Source organism: Cupressus sempervirens, chromosome 2, assembly GCF_028749045.1.
Source record: "Cupressus sempervirens isolate cs-2001-9-10 chromosome 2, ASM2874904v1, whole genome shotgun sequence".
Taxonomy (NCBI): domain Eukaryota; kingdom Viridiplantae; phylum Streptophyta; class Pinopsida; order Cupressales; family Cupressaceae; genus Cupressus; species Cupressus sempervirens.
Genome location: NC_143119.1, coordinates 360,817,054 through 360,840,552, shown reverse-complemented (window position 1 = coordinate 360,840,552; position 23,499 = coordinate 360,817,054). Strand labels below are relative to the sequence as shown.

Genomic DNA, 23,499 nt, shown 5'->3' with positions numbered 1-23,499 from the left:
CCCTTTCTCATTAATAGATGCAACTCCTTGCAATTTTTTTGTCAATATTCGCAAAGCCTCTCTAGTTTCTGCCAAACTATCCACTGTTTGCTTCTGGGTATTTTGGATGTCTTGGAAGAATTTCTTTGCCATCTCATTGAGATTAGCCATACTTTTTCCTTCCTTGGATTTTATACTTTTACTTTCAACTGGAGGTTTGATCAACATTTCTTTATTCTTTTCTCGCTATAAATATCTCTTTTCTCTTTCACTTAGTTGCATGCAACCATAAATTTTGACATTCAGCTGATTAGAAGCAACATGCAACCACCAAATTCACCAAGAACTAACATGCAAATGATTAGAAGTAGAATGCAACCACAAATTTTGACATGCAAGATCTAGGTAGTTGTCAAATTTGACATGCAAGATCTGGGTAGTTGTCAAAACTGACATGCAAGATCTGGGTAGTTGTCAAAATTGACATGCAAAATTTGGGTAGTTGTCAAAACTAACATGCAAACTTCTACAAACCCTTAGGCTGGCAAGATCATGGCTCTGATACCACTGAAATGTCCCTTTACTGATTTTAAATGATATTTCACGCCTCTAATCAGATTTTCAAAATCAAACAACTAATATCACAAAGATCCACCAAGTTTCTCAAGAAACCCCAAATTGGGTATGCCAGAAATAGTGCCAAAAGCTTCACAGCTTCACCTATTATTAATAAATCTGGAAGTGGACATTTTTACAGAAATTTGAGCAGCATAACAGCCTATAAAATGACATTTCCAGATCTGTATAACATGCACACAATAGCTCCCAAACGGAGGACAAAAACAATGCTCATCGGGCTCCCGAAAATAGCACAAAATAGCTCGGAATCACCACAATAATCTATCACAAAAGTATAATCATATCCAAATACATATTTTCAGCTTTATGTTAACATTTAAAAGTTTGATATACAGCAGCAACGCAAACTGATATGAAATACTCAACCGGAAACACTAAACTCTTACAAAAAATACACTCGAAAACTCACAAATCTGCACTGTATAGCACAAAGGCAAACTCTGCATGAGCATGCACACGGAATGGCTTCAAACTCCCGTCCTTAGCTTCCTTGGAAACCTGCAAACTCCCGTTCTTGGGTCTCCCTGGAAACCTGCAAACTCCCGTTCTTGGGTCTCCTTCTCCACAGGTTTGGCAGTCTCTGAAGAATAACAAAGAAATGAGCAAAAATCAAGTTCTGGAATCAGCCCAAAATGCCTCCAAACCCCTTAAAAGAGGGCATAACCCTAACTCACGTCCAAGGGGGGTTAATAAAACATATTTTAATAATAATCTTCATTTATTAGTCCATTAGCTTCCAAAGATTATCCCCTTTTTCCAAAACTTCACCTTTTTGGGCCTGCCTGCCTTAGCAAAGATTATTATTTTTAATTATTTGAAAAGGGGACATGACACTCCCCTAGTCTAGTGAAATTGTGGGTGAGGTTCTACTTGCCTAGTGTCACCAAAACTCAATGAGTTAGCCTTGTTGATGCCTAGGCATTTGGACTTTGGGTTGGGTAAGTCCTACAAGACGCTTGAGTCTTTGAGTGGACAAGATTTGCTAGTTTCAGTGAGTCTTGTTGACTAGACTTGATCAAGATTGGGGGAAAAATTAAATAAAAAAAGAAAAAGAAGAAGATGAACAAAAATTTATAAAATTGTACAAATACTACAACCTTTCAGTGCTTGTTTGGTTTATGACATGCCCATTTAGGATTGACCCCATGTTTGTCTTCAAGTTAATGTCATTCTCTTCATCAGAAATATACAAGAAATATAACATTTAAGGTATAAGTCACATTTCAATATCTGTTTTTCCTTTCTTACAATGAAATGTTATGGTTCATGTATATATTGACAATTGTATTAGATTTGTTGAAGTTATAATGAAAATTCTAGGTTTTAGAAGAATTTGAAGTCTAAGCATGTAAGATGCCAATGATGAATTATTGTCATAAAATTGACAAAGCACATACCCTTGTTCAAATCTTTACATCTTAATATTCAAATGCACAGTTAAGGATCAACTTGTTTTATACATTAAACAACTTGTTTAGTATACAGGGACTGCCATAGGCAAAGTTGACATGCTACTGTCATTGTACCATTGAATACTTTCGAAGTCGTAGTTGGCAATAAATGACATTTTCATAATGCAAAGATGTATCATCATGCATTGCATAGGCAACATAAAACAATTTCATTTATTAATATCCTAGCTAAGGTCAAATTAGAACATAACTATCTATCTTTTTACATAACCATTTCTCTTTGTTTAGCATACAATGGCTATCATAGGCAAAGTTGGCATTCTACGAGTATTGCTTGCTTAATACAAGTCATAATTGGAAGGAAATGCCATTTTGATAACCTGTATAGACAACTCATAGAGCAATCCCATCTTTTAGTGTCCTAGCTAAGGTCAAACTAGAACGTAACTATTTATCTTTTTGCATAATTGTTCCTCTTTGTTAATGAGCATGACAACTAAACGTGCAGTCTTGAAAGCTCGAAGAAAATTTTAGTAATAACTTGAATACACAGTAGTCATTAAGACACACAAATATGATGGCTACATCATCTTGAACCTATCATAAAGGCCTACACATGACTTGGTGTGATGTTGGGATAAGTAATGTAGGCTTGTCTAAGCCATAGAATTATATGTCTAGTTTGGAAATTAGTTTTGATGCCTTTGGTTTCGTAGTCCATGAGTTTTGTATACATTTGACCATATTTGTATATCTAAAGTTGTAAACGTCTTATTTTCTTTTGCGAAAATTTGTGTTTATTATTATGTAATCAATTGTACTAGTGTATGTGATCAAATGAGCTTCTATTTGACGAGTTTGTTGTTGTCTTTGGGGTTTATTTATTTAAGGGATCTTGAAACAAGTTTTAAATTTTTAAAGATCTTTTGATGTCGTGGGATTTCAATTTGCCAATTTGGTGCCAAGGCTGAGTTTGGATAAAAAATCAGCTTGCTGAATTTGAGTCTTGCTACTATGTTTTATATTGATGTCCATGACTGTCCTGGATTTAGAAGTTGTCTAATACAAATCTTGATATGAAAGAATTTGGTTAGTTTACCTTGTTGAATAGATTCTTTGATAAACAACCTCTCCAGAATATTTAATGTGTGTAGTTGCCAGTTTTATCCTTTGCAAAATATGTGCGACTTGTTAAATGAAAAGGTGAAGAAGCTTAATAGTATGCTGGAATACTACCAAGGAATGTGTGATATGCATCTTCATTTTTAATGTTGACTTATTTTAGTTGCTGTCATTGTAGATGGATTCTGCTTATCTATGACAAATTTGAAAATATCTTGACTAAGAATTAGCTAATTGTTTCAATTCTGAACAAGATTTATTTTAAATTATTACTGTTCTGTTGCCAAACATGAAATTATGCAAGATATCATTCTTTTACCATCATATTTGGAAATTTGGATAGGTATTCTTAAGCAACATAAAAGGCAACTCTAAGAATTATGCTAGGATATCAATTAAATGAAACTGTCTGAAAATAAGATCGGTTTGGTCTAACTCTTTCTCCGGGTGCTTAAGTTTTAATTGAGATTCTAAGACACGTCTTGGAGAGATGCTTACATTTCCTTTATTAGCACCTAGAGCTGACATATTTTATAAATTTTTGGCATTTTCTAATTTTCTCTTTGCATCTTTTTTTACAGGATCGTGTCATTGGTGTTTTAGATTGGGAACTATCAACATTGGGGAACCAAATGTGTGATGTTGCTTATAGCTGCATGGTATTATACCATCTCACTAATTCCAGACTTTAAAGTTTGATGCTTTTTCTTTAGATGATCTGAATGAATGATTTATGTGAAAATACAGACAGATTATGATTGCATGTAACCCTCTGACATTTAATTGCAATGGAAGCTTAGTGGCTCAATGTAGTAAAAACATCTATTTTTGTATGACTGGTTAATATACGTACTACTTTCAAGTAGTTTCTTGATCAGTAAGAAAACTTTGCCGAAATACTAGAGCTGTAACACATTTTAGTACATTTACAGAATTTTACCTGACAAGTCACAATTTTAACATAATAAAATATGCTACATTTACAAAATATGGGCCATTCAATTCAATCCTTAGCAGCATGCTTGGTAGCATTGAAAAATGGATATAAAATTGGAGTTGTATGTAAGTAGTCTATCAATCTCCTTTTCATTCTTGATTTGGGAATGAGAAACAAGGATGCATGGTAGTGTACTTCTATCATCATACCTGGTCATACTGTAGTAATAGAGCATTAAAGCTACTATTAACTAAGATCTCCAAACCCTTTAAATCGAGAAGCGAACCTGATCTTCACTTGACTAATTATTACACAGTCAGAAGCCTACAATTGTGTAATATAGTGGGACAAATTTAACCTGTGAGGCACTTACAATCACCAAATTCTATGCGCAGATTGACTATGTGAAACTCCACAGATTTCAATACTGTTAGATTCAGTATAGAACAGGCAATGATTAAAGCTCCCTAGGAACAAAACCAACAAGATGACACTAATTTAAATGCAAACAAGATGAGATTTTTTTTTCTAATATATGTTTTCATGATCCAAGATAAATGGTAAGACAAAGGAAATGGACTAAATAATATAGACTCTAGGATACACAACTCAAGATGACAAGTGTCCCAAAAGAGTTGAATTAACTACACCAATCTGGTTGATTGACTCAACATGTTGGATCAGTTCTGTCAAGTGCTCTCAAAATGACTAGGGAGTGGTAGAAATTGAGTAGTGAATGAGATTTGTATGTATCAAGTGGATGATACGAATCCCATCAATCAAGGAGATGATATGCAATCATTGTTCCTCAATTTGCGTAGTGAATAAAATAAAGTATTGAAATAAACTTAATATGAGTTAAAGGTGGCCCATGATTTCCATCAATCAAGTAGATGATATTATTCTCATCAACCAGGGAGATGATATGTGCTTATTATTTCTTAATTCACCCTGTAAGAATTAAGTAAAGCTTCTAAGTAATCTTAATATAAGGTACAATTATGTAATCACGCCAATCTATACTAATGCTCTATAATAAATGAACTAATTTTGTGTCATGCCCTCTCATTAGATTTCTCAACAGTCATCAGGAGGTTGGTCTGTTGCGAGAATTCCTATAAGCCACCGAGCTGTTAACTTTGGGACTTCATGTGTGGTTTCCAGTTGTTTTGAGTGGGTTTCTAGTTCTCCTATGGGATTCAAATAGTATTGAGGAAATGAATTAATGTTTCCTAAGCTTGGGATTATATTAAAGTAATAATATAAATTGATATTATATTCATGTTATAATAAAATAATAAAAAGTGACTTTATTATCACTTTTTAATAAAGTAATAATGAAATAAAATAAAATAAAGCTATTTATCATTAAAAAAAGGAAATGAAACCATGCAGTTTTCCTCCAAATTTGGAGACCATACTTACAGCTATGCTGCTAAAAGATGCTTTGGGCTGCAGGAGGTGTTCTAGAGAAACAGGCTTTGCAGGTTAACTGTAACATATAAAATTAATAGACTGAAAAATAGATACTTAATTCTGAAATCCACAACTTGTACCAAAAAACCTAAAGAATGTAAAACAGTTAGGAAAAGTAATACACAACCATCTTAGTGGAGTAAACATCTTTTACACCTTACAATCCATTTCATGTGAAAGTAACTGAATTAATCTTTCAGAACTGAAATAACTAACTGATTTCTATAACAATTCAAGATTTTTATTCCCTTCCAAAAATATAAGGGTTTTATATCTGTCAACATCTTAGTTACTCCGGGGTGTCCTGAATAGGGGGCTAAGTGGAATTCTTCTAAATTCATTCTTTGAATTTCCGATGCTTTGTGTATGTACATCCTACCAACATACTTCAATAGTCCATCTTCTTCTATCTTGAAGTCTTTGTATCTCAGGTCTTGTGGGTCTCTGAGAATTGCTTGACTAATCTCTGCATAGAAGTCATCCTGCTTTAAATGCTGTAATACTTGATCCTTAAAACTAATATCTATGACAGCCATAGCGGAAATATGCCTCTGTCAGCTTAACGCGTCTGCTACCTTATTCTCTTTACCCTTAATGTAGCTAATGTCAAAGTCATAATTTGCTAGAAATTCCAACCATCTCCTTTGTTTGGTATTAAGGTCGGGATGAGTGAAAATGTACTTTAGGCTGCGGTGATCTGATTGAAGTTCAAAAGGCTTCCCTATCAAGTAGTGCCTCCACATTTGGAGGGCATGCACAATGGCGGCTAATTCCAGATCATGTGTGGCATAGTTTTGCTCATAGGTTTTTAGTTTTCTAGATTCATATGCAACAACTTGATCCTCTTGGATCGGTACACCTTCTAATCCCTCCTCAGATGCATCAGTTATAACCACAAATTCCTTTTGGGGATCTGGTATTGGTGTAGTAGTTAACTTCTCTTTTAGGTACTTAAAGGCTGTTTGACATTTCTCTATCCAAATAAATTTCTTCCCTTTCTTTTGAAGTGAGGTGATTAGGTAAGCTATCTTGGAAAAATCTCTAACAAACTTCCTATGGAATCCTGCTAACCCCATGAAGGTTTTGACTTTTGTCACATTCCTAGGTATGGGCCATTCCTTGATGGCTTTAATTTTTGAAGGATCCATAGCTATCCCTTGAGCCGATATAATTTGTCCTAGATATTGGATTTCTTTTTGATAAAAGGCACACTTAGACAACTTCCCATATAACTTATGTTCTCTCAACCTTTGTAGAACTTTTTCTAAATGCTCTTGATGTGCTCTTTTGTTTCGTGAGTAAATCAAACTATCATCTGTAAAGACTAATACAAACTTATTCAAACAGCCTTGAAAGATACTATTCATCAGGTTCATGAAGGCTGCCAGAGCATTAGTTAGCCAATAGGGTAGTACCGTAAACTCATAATGGCCATATCTAGTTCTGAATGTAGTCTTGTGAATGCCTTCATCTTTAATATGGAGCTGATGATACCCCAACCTTAGGTCAACTTTTGAGAATACTGAAGCACCTTTCATTTGATCAAACAGATTGTCAATTCTAGGAAGTGGGTACTGGATTTTGATGGTGACCTTATTGAGCATCCTATAGTCTATACACAGTCTCATAGTCCCATCTTTCTTCCTGACAAACAATACTAGGACTCCCCAAGGTGAAATGCTGGGTTGAATAAGTTTCTTATCTAACATATCTTGTAACTGTATTTGTAATTCCATCAACTCTGTGGTGGTCATTCGATAAGGTGCTCGGGATATAGGTTCTGCATCAAGTATCAAGTCTATAGTAAAAATCAAACACTCTAGATGGAGGTAATCCTGGAAGTTCTAGAAACACATACTGAAAATTTTTGAGGTATGGATGCTTTTCCTCGAAGGATTCCCTCAATTTTTCTCTAATTTCTCCATCTTCAAAGATGTAGTCATTACCATAAGTAGTATCTATTGGTTCTCTCAAATCTTCAATCTTAATTGCTAAAATCTCGCAACCTTTTCTTCGACATTTCTTGAGTTGCATAGCAGATATTTGGCATGGTTTGATTTCATTCAAAACTCCTTTGATGCTTGTAGAGCTGCCTTGGTCATCCAAACATTCTACTGTTTTAGCGAGACAATCAAACTTAGTTTTGTGTTCACTAAGCCAATTGATGCCTATGATGATATCATAGGATCCAAGATGTGCTACATATAGGTTTAATTCTATAGAGAGATTTGGAAAGTCAATGCGTGCCTCAAACAAACATTGCTCTACCTTAGCCCTTGCTGGTTTGCATACTCGACCGTCCATGGGTTTACTATGTAATTGGACCTCTTGGAAAATCTGCTTAATATGTTTGGAGATATAAAACATTTTGTGGCTCCGGTATCTATTAATATGGAGACAGGGTTTCCGTAGATCTTACCTGGAGTTTCTATCGGACCCAGCTGTTGTTTTTCTTGTTGATTGTCTAATGCTGTGTGTATCCTTTATTCGTAGACATGTTGTTGTGGTGGTAGTGGTGGTTGAGGTTGTTGGTTGGTCTTTTCCTTACTAGGACATTTGTTAGCACAGTGATCGCCACCACAACTGTAGCATCCTGCTAGTGGTCCTTTCCTTTCATTGCCTTTGTCGTTCTTATTTGTATTGGGATTACTTTTGAAGTCCTTGTTACCATTTCCTCTTGGTTTGTAGTCCTTGGATTGTTTCTTGTGGGATCGAGAATCTATCTCTTCTAAATTTGAACTTGCTTTCTTGTTATTATCTCGAATGGGATCATCTCTTTTTATTTTATGTTCTTGTCGAACAACCTTTTCTAGGGCTTCTTCCATGGTTTGGGGAGTGAGAACATCAATTGCTCCTCCGATCCTATTGTTTAGTCTTATTATAAATTTTCTCACCTTCAAATTCCTATATTGCTGATAAGGAGGTACATACTTTAGCAGGCAGGTGAATTTTTCCCAATACTTGTGTACAAACATATCCTCTTGCTTATGGTTCTAGAAGTCCAACAACTTTTGGTCGTAGAAGATTTGAGGTAACCAACGGTTCTTAAAGATGGCCATGAATTTTTCCTAGGTAATTTCAGTTGTCTTAATATTCAATTCAACTTTGGTGTTTCCCTACCAAGTAGCAACTTCCCCTAAAAAATGGTATGTTCCCCAAACTGCCTTTGAGGTTTCCGAGAAATTCCTAATCTCAAAATATCGTTCCATTTCAGTCAACCATGCTTCTGCATCCTCTCTAGATTCGAAACCAAAAAACTTAGGAGGTTTGATCTTTTTGATATCCGAGGATAAGTCATTAATTATTAATATATTTCTAGTTTCTTTTGATCTCAGTTTGTGTGAGTGAGTCTTGAGTATTCCTTTCACTGTGTTCAGAATTTTCATGTTCAGTCTTGGGAGGAGGCGAAGATTGCATCTCCTCTTGATGTTGCCCAATTTGGGCTGCCAGATTGTTCATTTTCTTTTCCATATTTTCTAGCTTTGTTTATGTGTTTTGCAAAACTTGAAGCAACGGGTCCGAGGGAAAGGGTGGATTTTTTTCATTGATTATTTCATTGTTTGTAGTGTTTCCATTGCTGTTTATCTTCCCTATTTTAGTTGGCCTGGAAAGAAATTTACATACAATGTTTAAGTCAATTTCCTGTTCAGACTCTACTTAAAAGAGGATCACACAAGGCCTGAATTTTTCTTACTGACTTATTTATTCCTTCATTTCCTTAGCTACAATTGTAGCAGGTTTTATTTACAAAATTCCCTCTTTTGAGGGTTTTATAATATAATTTTGAAATTTCCAATGCCCTATTCTGGGGTTTTTTGTTCAATTTTGATTTTGTGCATATCCCACACTAGCCAAGTTTTATGGAAGAGCATAAGGGGGTTAGCTTGTTGGGTATTCCATGCTTTGATGAGTTTATCTCTATAAGTTGCCTTCCTGGCAGGAGTCCATTTGACCCTTTCCTTTTTCATTCGTTGCAGAGCTTGTTTTAAGGTTTCGTTGTCCCAAGGCATGGAATGATAGGAGTAATCACAATTTGGCATATTGTAATGTCCCCTTTTTAGCATTCATAGCATGATGTTGTCATTAGCCTATTTCTCCACGCTCCCGTAGGCTAACCAGGACATTAAAGGGGCTTAGAGGCCATTTGGTTTATATAGTTTCAGTTGCAGGTCTTTCTGAGGGGTTTTGAGGCAACTTTGGGCATACTTACTATTTATAGTAAGTCATCTTGGGCATGGGTGGACATCCAGTGGCAGTGGTATGTCGATGGTAATTGTTTAAAATCGGCAAGAAGACTTGTTTATCATTGATAAGATTTGTTTTGCATTGATAAAGCTATTTTATAAAGTTAAATTTAAATATTTAACTTTATTAATGCATAGACTATAGTTTGTGGAAAATATTTAAATTAAAAGAGTCCCTTTTATTTTATAACACATTGGAGACATAAGTTACATAAAGGGAGTTATGTTTTATCCCACATTGAGAAAACGAAGGATGGAGCTCTTGTGAGAACACTATAAAAGAAATGGAAGAGCTTCTTTTAAGGATGGTTGGAAATATCAAAAAAATTGGAGAATTTTCTGGAGGTTATGTCTCAATAGTTTGAAGGACGAAATCCCTTCAAGCTGAAAATCTTGATGCCATTGAAAGATATGGTCTTGAGATTCAACAGGGTAGCAATTCAAAAAAGAAAAAACGAAAAAGCAGTTCGAAAAAGCGGAACCGAAAAAGCAGGCAGAAAAAGTGGAACCGAAAAAACAAGCGGAAAAAGCAGAACTGAAAAAGCAGGCGGAAAAAGCGGAATCGAAAAAGCAAGCGGAAAAAGCGGAACCGAAAAAGCAGGCCGAAAAAGTAGTTCGAAAAAGTAAAGCAGAAGGGGCAACATTGAAGGAAAATTATTACAGCCATCTACAACCAGGTTCCCTTGTTAGTATTGTTTTTTTTAGGGTATTATAAGTTTCAGCTGTAAGTGTGCATTATTGTTGAGATAATGGGTGTTGCACACATTGCATAATATTGTTATTTTATTATTTTTATTATGTAATGTTGTGCCTAGATGGACGTGCAACATGTAAAGATTCCCATGGAATATTCTTGATGAGTTGTATTGTAACATTGTGATAATATTTTATGTAATTATTTAATATTGGGGAAAAGAATTAAATGCCCAATATTAAATGTGGGGTCAGTGGATTAGGTAGCACATGGTTTTAGCACATAGTTTATGTAATACCACTTAGTGGTTTTGTGGGACTTGCTACTATATAAGCAGCCACAAGGGTAGTTGTTGTATAGAGAGAGAGAGTGACAAGGAGAAGACAAAAGGCAAGAGTCAAGTGGGACTAGGCTTGACAGGTTAGCCAATGGAGCATTTGTGAAGGTTGAAAGCATGGCATGGGATGTGTGGATTCATGCTTGTTCACATAGTTTGCTCGGTTGTGGCTATGGCTATGAAGGCTTCAATGGTTGTATGACAATGGTATTTTTTGTTGAATAATACATGGTGATGGATGCTTTTGGAGGCTGGGTTTTTCCCTCAATGAGGGTTTCCTAGGGTATATCTTGTGTCACAATTTTGTGAGTATGTTGTCTATTCTCTTGCATGTGGATTTTAATTCCGTGTTTATTTTAGATTTATTATGGGTTATGTGGAAACGGTTATATTCTTTATTGCCAAGTTTCCTTACAAGTGGTATCAGAGCTATGGTTTTATTATTGTAACCCTAGATTGAATCCATGGGAATGCATGAGAGGGTAAAAAAAGAAAAGGGCAAGATATATAAATATTTTATTGCAGATCTGAGGGTTTTGGGTTTGCTGTTATGATGGGATGTTAAAATATTTGGGTATGTGAAATTGTTGGACAAAAGAGTTTTTCGGATGTTTCATTTAAATGAGGGTTTTGGGGGGTAGCATGCAAAAATGACCTCCTGGGTAAAAACAGACCTCACCATTGGATCCGGGTTGACATTTCCATAAAATTTGATATATAATACGCCCTAGTTTGGCCATGTTCAGAGGAAATGAAAGAGTTTTTTAGTTTCAGCCCATGATGGCCGTCAAATTTAATCCCATCGGAATTTTCGTCACTGAAAATATATAAAATGAAAAATCGTACTGAAAATGGTAAAAAGACTATCTTAGTAAAACGGCCATAACTTTCTCTCAGAATATCGGATTTCAGAGTTCTTACAGGCGTTGGAAAGCTAATTCAGAGCACTACAACATGGCATAGGTTTGGTTCTGTGATTTTGAAATTTTGCCATGTTTTAAGAGCCCTAAAGTCAGATGTTGTTTATTTTGAACACGGATTAGGGCATAACTTGGGCATACGGAGTCAGATTTTGGACTTCCAGTAGTCAACAGAAAGCTCTTGGAGAGCTCTACACATTGGTTCAGATTTAGTGCAGGTTTGGCATGATTTATTTGGTGATATATTTATCTGAACAGCTTATAGATATATTTTGACTATGGTAACATTGTGAGTTTATGGCATTGGAGATTTAAGTTTTTGATGTCATTGTATACTCAGTTCATATTTCAGATTGGTCTCATGATGATATGGTTATCAGTGTTTGGATTTAGATATGCATGATGACTTGTTGGATCTACAAGTTGTGCAGTGTTGTAAGCGGTCTATACTTACAGGTTGCATTTATAGCTTGGTTATGGGTTGTCTTTGCCCATTGATCTTTCATTATTGATGCATATTCATATTGGTGGCTTGGATTTGGGTTGTCTATGCCCTAAGTAACATGATTTTATCTTCATGTAGAAGGGATGAGATGTTGTTACCAAGTACAATCATGGCAGAGAATTGTGGTTGACTATGCTGACAAGTTGGACATATTGAGAGACAGATGCTCGGTTCATGGATGTGATCATGGTGTCATGGATTTTGGTATGACATAATTGGCTATACAAGTACATCCTTGATGTTCATTAGCTTGGATTTCTGATTTAGTTATGGTGGTATATCTTTTTGGTTGAGGATCATGGTTATTTGGTTTCTTTTGAGGAGCTCATGATGTGCACTTTGAGTTCTTTGATGGTTTGATGCCTTGGTTGATTCTCATGGTTAGAGGATGGTTTTTCATCATAATGTCATGGATAGCTTGGATACATGGTTTAGTGGGAGCTTGTGACAGTGATGGGGTGACAGTGCAGGATTAGTTCCTGGTTTGGTTTATATCTTCTTGGTTTGGAGAGGATGGATTTTATAATGCCATAGGTGACTTGGTACCACGGTTGAGTGGGAGTTGTTGGCATTGATATATTTATTGAGTGTTTGTAGATGTTGGAGGTTTGTCTTAGATCCTGTTGCTGCAGAAGCGTCTTTGACATTTGCATGGTGCACTTGTTATCTTCATGGTGTTTGAAGATGGTTAGATCTTGAGGACTCATGGAGTTCTTGGTTATCTTCATGGTATGTGGAGATGGTTCTTCCTGGTATGTGGAGATGGTTTTCTTCATGGTGTGTGGAGATGGTTGCATCTTGAGGACTCACAGGGTTCTTGGCAAAGGTGTGGTTTATGCTTTTATTTGGCATGTTATCCTTAGTATGAGGATGGTTTCATTATTATGTCATGGTATACTCTTGATACGTGTTTAGAGTTGTGACATGTTATAGTATGTTCATGTGGAGCATGTTGTCTCTTTAGTTGAGATGGTAAGATCATGTTGTCATGTTTATGTTCTTGAGGACATGGTTGGAACTTTGACATTGATCTTGGTTTAGTTTCTTGGTATTGAGTACACTGATCATAAGCTGGATACTTCATGATATTGCTATGTTGCATTTGGAGTTGGCATGGATTGATTGGTTACAGGTGCTCATGGATACTTAGAGACGATGGTGACGTTGATTTCTCTTGGATTAGAGAAGTATTTGTTGGGACGGTTGATGGTTTCAGCAGGAAGTCCGAGGGGCAGTCACCTGATATGGACTTGAGAGGAGATTGTTCTTAGATGAGTCTTGGTTGGAGACTTGGGTATTTTGATGAGCATTCTCATTCCCCACTCTTGGTCTACTCGGCGGTTTGCTACTTGAGAGGTATAGCCCATTGTTTCTCTCAGTTGCATTATATTTATGCTTGTCTTTCATGGATATGGATCTTGAGCTATGGTACATGAGTTAGTTCTGGAGGGTTCATTTGAGAGATGGTTTAGCATTGGTTATCTCCATGTGCATATGTTGTTATGCTGGTTGAGTTTGGGAGATGGTTTTATATTGGGCATATTCTTTGGATTAGGAATGGTTATTCTTTGGTTTAGGAATGGTTTATGAGTTTGATCTTCTTGTGAGAGGCTTACATCCATGATTAGTTATATGGTATGGTTTGGGTGTTGTTGAGGCTTCTTGTTGGGGTTTTATGGAGGAGATCATACTTGCACAATTTACATCTAGAGGTGTGTGTAGAAGGACATGATACAGGTTATGATTTGCATGGTTTCTCTGGTCTTGGTTATCTTCCTGGATGTTCAGTTTTGCCTACATTGGATTTGAGATTGGTTAGAGATTGTGATCACTGGTTTGTGCTCATGTATGTCATGTGAGAGATGACATGGTTATTCCTTTATCTCTTTCCTCTGTTGGTTGTGGTGAACTTGGGAGAGCATTGGAGACTTGTTATGAGAGTTGTTCTTGCAGGATATTATTTTATGTATTGTGGATGTCCTTGATACTACATGGATTCACTTTTTTGAGATGTTATGAGTGGATTGGTTATAGATTTGACATTATCTTTTGCGGTGGGAGCTTCTTGGTATATATGTTGTAGGTATTGCTCTTGAAGCTTGTGATTGCAAGTTATAGATTGGATATGTCGGTGATATAAGATTCACTTGTTATACCTTTGAGGTATGGATAGTTGGATGGGTTTGGCACTTGCTGTGGGTGCTATTTTAGCTATGGATATTTTGACAACTACGGATACATGTGATTACCTTTGGATTTGGTTTTTGTGCTTGGCATTTTAGTTGGTACAAGATTTTATGATCTTCTAATGCGACAGGTTGGGTGGCTTTTCTCTTTGGATAGCTTTTATGTATGTCCAGTGGGAGTGGCATAATAGGAGGTGAGATCATTCATGTTTGAGATGCTGGATACTTTAATTTTGTCACGGGTACCAGGATGGAGCACTTGGTGTATTTTGATCCATGATGGTGGATGTGCTGGGAGGGATTGTTCCCTTGTTCATTTGTGTGGCTACGGATTGACCCTATGCAATGTATACAACAAGTGGGAGATTGTTGAGATAATGGGTGTTGCACACATTGCATAATATTGTTATTTTATTATTTTTATTATGTAATGTTGTGCCTAGATGGATGTGCAACATGTAAAGATTTCCATGGAATATTCTTGATGAGTTGTATTGTAACATTGTGATAATATTTTATGTAATTATTTAATATTGGGAAAAAGAATTAAATGCCCAATATTAAATGTGGGGTTAGTGGGTTAGGTAGCACATGGTTTTAGCACATGGTTTATGTAATACCACTTAGTGGTTTTGTGGGACTTGCTACTATATAAGCAGCCACAAGGGTAGTTGTTGTATAGAGAGAGAGAGTGACAAGGAGAAGACAAAAGGCAAGAGTCAAGCGGGACAAGGCTTGACAGGTTAGCCAATGGAGCATTTGTGAAGGTTGAAAGCATGGCATGGGATGTGTGGATTCATGCTTGTTCACATAGTTTGCTCGGTTGTGGCTATGGCCATGAAGGCTTCCATGGTTGTATGACAATGATATTTTTTGCTGAATAATACATGGTGATGGATGCTTTTGGAGGCTGGGTTTTTCCCTTAATGAGGGTTTCCCAAGGTATATCTTGTGTCACAATTTTGTGGGTATGTTGTCTATTCTCTTGCATGTGGATTTTAACTCCGTGTTTATTTTAGATTTATTATAGTTTATGTGGAAACAATTATATTCTTTATTGCCAAGTTTCCTTACAATTATACCAGCATTGTCATTTTGGTAATCCATGTAAATGCCAAAGTCTTGGCCATATTTCATTAGCATTGTATTAGAAATTTGATTGCAATCAAAAAGATAATAGTTGCTGGTGTCATTTAAGCAATTCAATCTCATTATTTATCAGCTAGATAGTTTGCATACCAACTGTTTGCAAAAATGCCAGTTGGCTGTAGGTGTTCTTTTCTCATGCTTAGATCATAATATATGCACTGAATATTGTCAAAATTAGGAGCACACTCATGTTAGGTCATTGTGTAGTTCATTGTAATCTTCTATCACTAGATTCTCATTGATGCAAATTTGAAAAAAGTCATTTAAAGCAAGCTGAAATACTATATCAGTCATATGTCCCTTGCATGTGAATTGTTTGACAAAATTCTTTGAGCCTTCAATCAGCATTTTTTGAGGGCAGATTTGAAAAGGGTCATTACAGTGGTATCAGAGCTTGCTTGCAAAGTGTTTGACGAAATGTCAAACAACTGAAATATAAAGATTTTTGGTGTTTGAAGAAGTTATAACTTGTTGGGGTTATTACAGTGGTATCAGAGCTTGCTTGCAAAGTGTTTGACGAAATGTCAAACAACTGAAGTATAAAGATTTTTGGTGTTTGAAGAAGTTATAACCCATTGGGGTTATTACAGTGGTATTAGAGCTATAAGTCCTGCCATCCTGTGGAGGTCTTATAGGGAATTTGGAATAGCTAGATAGAGAGAAAAATGTTTGACAAAATGAATGCCGGTCTAGATCAGGGAAAGGAAAGATTCTTACAATTATTAGACACCTTAGCACAGGGACAACGATCAGCAGAGCAAAGAGCACAGGAACAGAGTCAGAGATTTGAGCTTATGATGCAGATGATGGCTTGTCAAATGGGGTTGAATGCTAATGTGGGTGGAGGAAATAATCAGAATGGTAATAATCAGGATGGGGCACATAATGGAGGCGAACAAGTTGGGAACAATTTCAGTCATGCACCCCAACAAACTAGGACAGTGAGTTCGCGGCCCATGATTCCCATATTTCCTCCTAGAGCTCCAGAGCAACTCGTACCAAAGCCCTAGATCACTGATATACAAGAATAGCTAAGGAGAGATTGGGAAGCCGGAGGTCCAGATTTTATTGCTGCAATCACCTTTAGGGAGTATATAGATGTGCGGCTGAAGCATATGCCATGTGGACATGACAGGAACTAGAGCTATGAGCTACGAAAGAAAGTAGGGAAACTTCAGTTACCATATTATGATGGCTGGGGGAAGTCTACAGCAAGAGCTTGGGTTCAAAAGCTTGACACATACTTACAATTGAACTTTATGCCTGAGGAAGAAGCTATTAAGTATGCAACAATTCACCTGGATGGGTTAGCACACAAGTGGTGGCATCATGGTATGGTCACTATGGGTCATGCACACATTACCTCATATTTGGAGTTCATAGAGAGACTGATTGAACGCTTTGATAGGCCTAAGGATCATACTTTCCCTATGACAGGCAGAAACTTGTATGAGGAGTTTAACAGACATGTAGATTCGATACAGGGAGACTTCAGCACATCTTCAGGTAATGGTTTGTCTGCATCATCTTCACAGGCAGAAGGGGTTTCAGATGTTGTGCAGGTTGAGCCAGTTGCATCAGAAGGTGATATCATAGGCACACCAGATTGCATGATTGACACAGATAGTGATTCAAATATAGTTGGGCTGGATGAAGTTACAGCAGTGGAGGATACTGTCATGTTTGAGGATAGTACAGTTGATCGGAAAGTGAGCATTCAGGACTTTGCAGAAAATGAGAATCAAGCACAGTTGGATGCTTCTTCACATGAGATAGAGGCTAGTAGCTCTTCACTTGGTTTGGCAAGCCAGCTGAAGACAAGGGACAAGGATATTGTCACGGCTTTATCTCATCATGATAGGATACATGGATTGATTGAGAATCACATTTGGATGATTCAACTGCGGGAGAGATAGAAAGGAGTCGCAACAAGTTCTTCTTGTGACGACTTACAATAGATCAAGGAAGATGCAGTGAAGAAGGAGGAGAAGGAGGTTGACCGGCTTTTTCATGAGCTGGAGGATACTCGAAATTCCTTGGTGTGTACTCGGTTGGCTCTCCAGGATTCTCGAGAGACACATGGACGAGCTTTGTCTTGAGGTGAGTTCAGTTCGGAAGTTAGCGTGTATAGAAGGGACTCAGTTTTCTTTTACAGTTGGGTCACATGATGATGATATGAGTATGTCTAGCATTCACACTCCGGATTCAAAGATTGTAGACAGGTGCGTGAAGTCAGTTGGTATTGTTCACATTACTCAGGTGAGAAGTTTACTTGAATTGCCAGCTGGTTTCCGTTCATGGATTAGATGTTGGGATCCTTATCTTAGTACTTGGGATCATTTTGACCAGAGATATCTATCATTCCTTGGTAGTAGTATCTGTTGCACCATCATGGACTTGATTAGTAATTTGCCAGGTGTAGTTCTCATCCATGCCAGCAACTTGTTTGATGCTGGAATTAGTTTTTACACACCTGTGTTGGGCATTGTTCATATATCCAGTCGACCATTCTTGTTGGAATGGGTTGATGATCTCTCAGATATGACCGAGTTTACAGAAGAGTCCCAGGATCCGAGTATTACAGATGATAGCTATTCCGAGGTTACTCCTCTGGACAGCGTACTAGGGATAGAGTATAGGAGTTCGACTAGTCGGCACAATCATGTGTCTAGTCAGCTGAGAGTTGGCGAGCGAGACATTTCTATCGCTTGCGAGCATTTCGATGCTGCTCGTCAGTTGTTAGCAGTTTATGGATGGGGTTCTCCTACTAGTGATGAGCAGGGAGGCAATTATCTTTCCTTGACAGAGATCCACTCTTTATGGGAGGCTATCCGGATTCTGAGACAAAATTATATGCAGTTGGTAGCCGACAGAGATTATCTTATGGAGTGGGGGAGTACAGCATACAATGCATTATTGGCCAAGGAAGATGAGGTGAGTGAGCTTACTCAGCAGCTCGAGGTGACTTCTGAGATTATTGAGAGTACACAGTTGGCTTTCGAGGAGTCACAGTTTCATTTGGCTAAGGTGACCATGGAGTTAGAGCGACTTCAGTCTTTACCAGATTCTGTACAATCTCAGACCGTGGTTTCTGGTGATCCGCGGATGTCCATGGTCGAGGTTGATAGAGGTAGTGGAGATGAGGATATATCTTTCCACGACACTACTATTGGCATATTTGGTCCATTTCCACTGGAGGCAAGTTCAACTGAGTTGGGCGCTGTAGCTGAGCATTGTGATATGTTTGACTCGGAGGGCACAGCGACTAGTGATGTTGTTGTTGATTCTGCACTCTTGGCTATATCATCCTTTGACTTAGCTGATGATCAATCACAGTTGGTCATATCACGTCTGCAGGATGAGCCTTTGACTGAGATTGGTTCTTTTTACCGGCATTGTACTAAAGGATATGTTCATCGGTTTGCTTTTGATCCATGTGTTGAGGAGTTGATGGCAGATAGGTTTGGACTGGGCTCTCATATTTGCTATCTACCGTGTAATGACTATTCACCATCAACAGTGCATGGGTGTTATGGTTATGAGATAGTGGCCAGTAATCTACAGAGTTGTGTTAATTGCAGCAGATGTATAGTGTGTGGATTCTCTGTATTTGGTGCAGTTTCATGTGGGAGTGGTCACTATTGTAGCAGAGTTGGAGTGTGCATTCCACATAACACGGTGGGTTGTATGGATGGTGTTTATTATGTTGACAGTTTGGGCGATCTACTCTACTTGGGGTCTAATATTTTGAGAGTTTGTGCCTCGTGGGTTCCTGACTATGGCAGTAGTCGATTTGGAGTTCAGTTGCACCGTGATTCACGATTCATTTATGGATTCCTCGTGGTTAATTTTCGCAAGTTGTTGCAGGAGCCTATGTTGACTGACAGTAATATAGTTCATGACTACATTTGGGATCCAGGTGGATTGATTGGGTTGTTGTTCAGTCATTGCTTGGAGACAAGCAATTTTGGGAAGGGCGGACTGTAATGTCCCCTTTTTTAGCTTTCATAGCATGATGTCGTTAGCCTATTTTCCCACGCTCTCGTAGGCTAACCAGGACATTAAAGGGGCTTAGAGGCCATTTGGCCTAGATAGTTTCAGTTGCAGGTCTTTCTGAGGGGTTTTGAGGCAACTTTGGGCATACTTACTATTTATAGTAAGTCATCTTGGGCATGGGTGGACATCCAGTGGCAGCGGTATGTCGATGGTAATTGTTTAAAATCGGCAAGAAGACTTGTTTATCATTGATAAGATTTGTTTTGCATTGATAAAGCTATTTTATAAAGTTAAATTTAAATATTTAACTTTATTAATGCATAGACTATAGTTTGTGGGGAATATTTAAATTAAAAGAGTCCCCTTTATTTTATAACACATTGGAGACATAAGTTACATAAAGGGAGTTATGTTTTATCCCACATTGAGAAAACGAAGGATGGAGCTCTTGTGAGAACACTATAAAAGAAATGGAAGAGCTTCTTTTAATGATGGTTGGAAATATCAAAGAAATTGGAGAATTTTCTGGAGGTTATGTCTCAATAGTTTGAAGGACGAAATCCCTTCAAGCTGAAAATCTTGACGCCATTGAAAGATATGGTCTTGAGATTCAACAAGGTAGCAAACCGAAAAAGCAGAAACGAAAAAGCAGTCCGAAAAAGTGGAACCGAAAAAGGTGGAAAAAGCGGAATTGAAAAAACAAGCGGAAAAAGCGGAACTGAAAAAGCAGGCGGAAAAAGCGGAATCGAAAAAGCAAGCGGAAAAAGCGGAACCGAAAAAGCAGTTCGAAAAAGTAAAGCAGAAGGGGCAGCATTGAAGGAAAATTATTACAACCATCTACAACCAGGTTCCCTTGTTAGTATTGTTTTTTTTAGGGTATTATAAGTTTCAGCTGTAAGTGTGCATTATACCAGCATTGTCATTTTGGTAATCCATGTAAATGCCAAAGTCTTGGCCATATTTCATGAGCATTGTATTAGAAATTTGATTGCAATCAAAAAGATAATAGTTGCTGGTGTCATTTAAGCAATTCAATCTCATTATTTATCAGCTAGATAGTTTGCATACCAACTGTTTGCAAAAATGCCAGTTGTCTGTAGGTGTTCTTTTCTCATGCTTAGATCATAATATATGCACTGAATATTGTCAAAATTAGGAGCACACTCATGTTAGGTCATTGTGTAGTTAATTGTAATCTTCTATCACTAGATTCTCATTGATGCGAATTGGAAAAAAGTCATTTAAAGCAAGCTGAAATACTATATCAGTCATATGTCCCTTGCATGTGAATTGTTTGACAAAATTCTTTGAGCCTTCAATCAGCATTTTCTGAGGGCAGATTTGAGGAGGGTCATTACAGTGGTATCAGAGCTTGCTTGCAAAGTGTTTGACGAAATGTCAAACACCTAAAATATAAAGATTTTTGGTGTTTGAAGAAGTTATAACCTGTTGGGGTTATTACAGTGGTATCAGAGCTTGCTTGCAAAGTGTTTGACGAAATGTCAAACAACTGAAGTATAAAGATTTTTGGTGTTTGAAGAAGTTATAACCCATTGGGGTTATTACACATGTTCTTAATCAAATAGGGAAATATGGGGTGCTGCGCCTTCTTGTGAGGAGTCTTTCATGTATACATCTTGTTACATTTAAATCTAACAAAATTTTCAGGTTTACAAATTTACTAGATGATGTGCCCGAGGTTCAGTGTTGAACTTAATGCTCCAATGCCATATATAACATATCAAATTACTAGACTAAAAAATAGATACTTAATTCTGAAATCCATAACTTGTACCGAACAACCTAAACAATGTAAAACAGTTAGGAAAAGTAATACACAACCATATGACAAAAGTAAACATTTTTTACACCTTACAATCTGTTTCATGTGAAAGTAACTGAATTAATCTTTCAAAACTGAAATAACTAACTGATTTCTATAACAATTCAATAGAAACTAAATCATTTCAATATATTCTATGGATTATATAAAAATGAACTTGCAAGATAGGATCTAGAAAAACATACTGAATCTAATTGAACATATCTAAAGACATTGTTCAAGCCTTGGCATTCTAGTAAGAGGAAAAGCATTGACATAGGCTTAACCTCCGAACCACAGACTTTATAAATCCCCACACAATCTTTTAACAACAAAGGCCCTCCCTACCCTGGGGTTAGGCTTGAGGCACTATAGTCCAACCCTCTCAGCATATTGGTGTTTGGAATGTCCTCTCAGTAATAGGCGGGCATGCCTGATTAATTGGCACAATCGACATTGTGATCAAAATGGGCAAGCATGCCTCTAAACGACCTTGACCAAGGATTTAGATGGGTTTCTAATACCCGATGACCATCGCTCGACTTGACAACAGGGTACATATTGGACAAACATGAGCTTACATGGATGTTCTTTTGGAAATCATTATAAAACTTAATATGTTTATGTATATTGAAGTTCTGAATTCTGTTACTTTCCCTTGTAGGGATTCCTTCCTCTTCACCCCCTTTCATTGGCTACTCTACCTAGGGTGAGTCCTTGGAGAAAGTAATTCTGATATAGATCATCTTGATTAATTATGGATTCTTATCCATGGGCGTGTACACCGTGAGTAACAATCTTGTGTAATGATGTAGTTCAATTCTGACAACATGCCAAAGTTATATCTCAGTATCACACTTTAGAACGAAACTTGTGGCAAATTGAAAGGTAAATATTGCGGACATAAGATAGAGAAGGAACAAAGACCATTGTGAAATTTACACATCGTGTACATTGACCTTTACTTGAAAATTAACAATTTCAAAGATTTCGAAGCAGAGAGACCATAGAGCATAGACATAGAACATAAATCGGGTGCATAGACATTGAACATAAATTTTGATGCATAGATATAGATCATAAAACTGGGTGTATAGACGCAGAACATAACCTTGTGTAAAGTTTATTACCAGATTTGGCTGATTGCAGAATTTTTTTTGCAGGTACAAACAATAACCCCAATGTTTTAAATCGCTTCCAGAATCTACAAAGGTTAGTGCAGTAATAACATAAATGAAGTATATCAAATGCAAAATTATCTTTGATCCTTTTGTAGTGCTTGCATTAATAGATTTTGATGCCAAGATTACATCGGGCGGATTGGATAAATACCAATGGAAGGGGTGTGGGGATGAATGGCCATGTCTCCAATTGGAGACATGGACATTCCTTCTCACACCCTTTCATTTAACTAATACTCATGATTAGTTATTGTCATAAACATAGTGATTAAATGTATAACCAATCATTACATTTGCGGCCCAATATAAAAGATAGATCGATCATGATCTAAACATCAAAGGATCTAAAAATAATCTCGATCATGCCTTAATGATCTCGGAACATATATATATCTTATCGGTTAGAGATTGTGAAAGGTACAACATGTACATATGCATATATCCATAACAACATGTGCATCATGCTGTTGTGCGTATATACATACATATGTGCTTAGCACAGTAATGTTAGACCGAAGCTACATGCATTAACAATCCCTCTTAGCTAGGGAAGACAAAGTGGATATATATAAGTTCTTCTTTATATGAAAAGTAATATCCTCAAGATATATATAAGAAAATCAAGTCTCATGATATTATTTCTAGTTATGGTGTGTATACAGATATTAAATCACATGATATCCACCATAAAAGATCATGGTACATTCATAGATATTAAGTCAATAATATCGACCATGAATTTGAACATATTGATCTTCAACAGATATCAAGTCACATGATATCCATCAACATGCTCTTTTAACTATCCTGATTTTTCCTAGAATATCAAGTCACATGATATTCATCATGATAGTAATCTAATCATAATAAAGTTGTCACCTTATATTATCATAATCAATA

General features: G+C 36.9%; 1 protein-coding gene across 3 annotated transcripts in view; it reads left to right on the top strand.

The window, feature by feature from the left end:
* Positions 1-23,499, top strand: part of IBR3 (acyl-CoA dehydrogenase-like protein) — a 403,438-nt gene that overhangs the window by 116,276 nt on the left and 263,663 nt on the right. For all 3 annotated transcript variants that reach the window (XM_089813746.1, XM_089813745.1, XM_089813744.1), the window contains exon 7: positions 3,734-3,811. In XM_089813746.1, the coding sequence (XP_089669872.1) occupies positions 3,734-3,811 (78 nt within the window). The remainder of the gene's footprint in view (positions 1-3,733; positions 3,812-23,499) is intronic.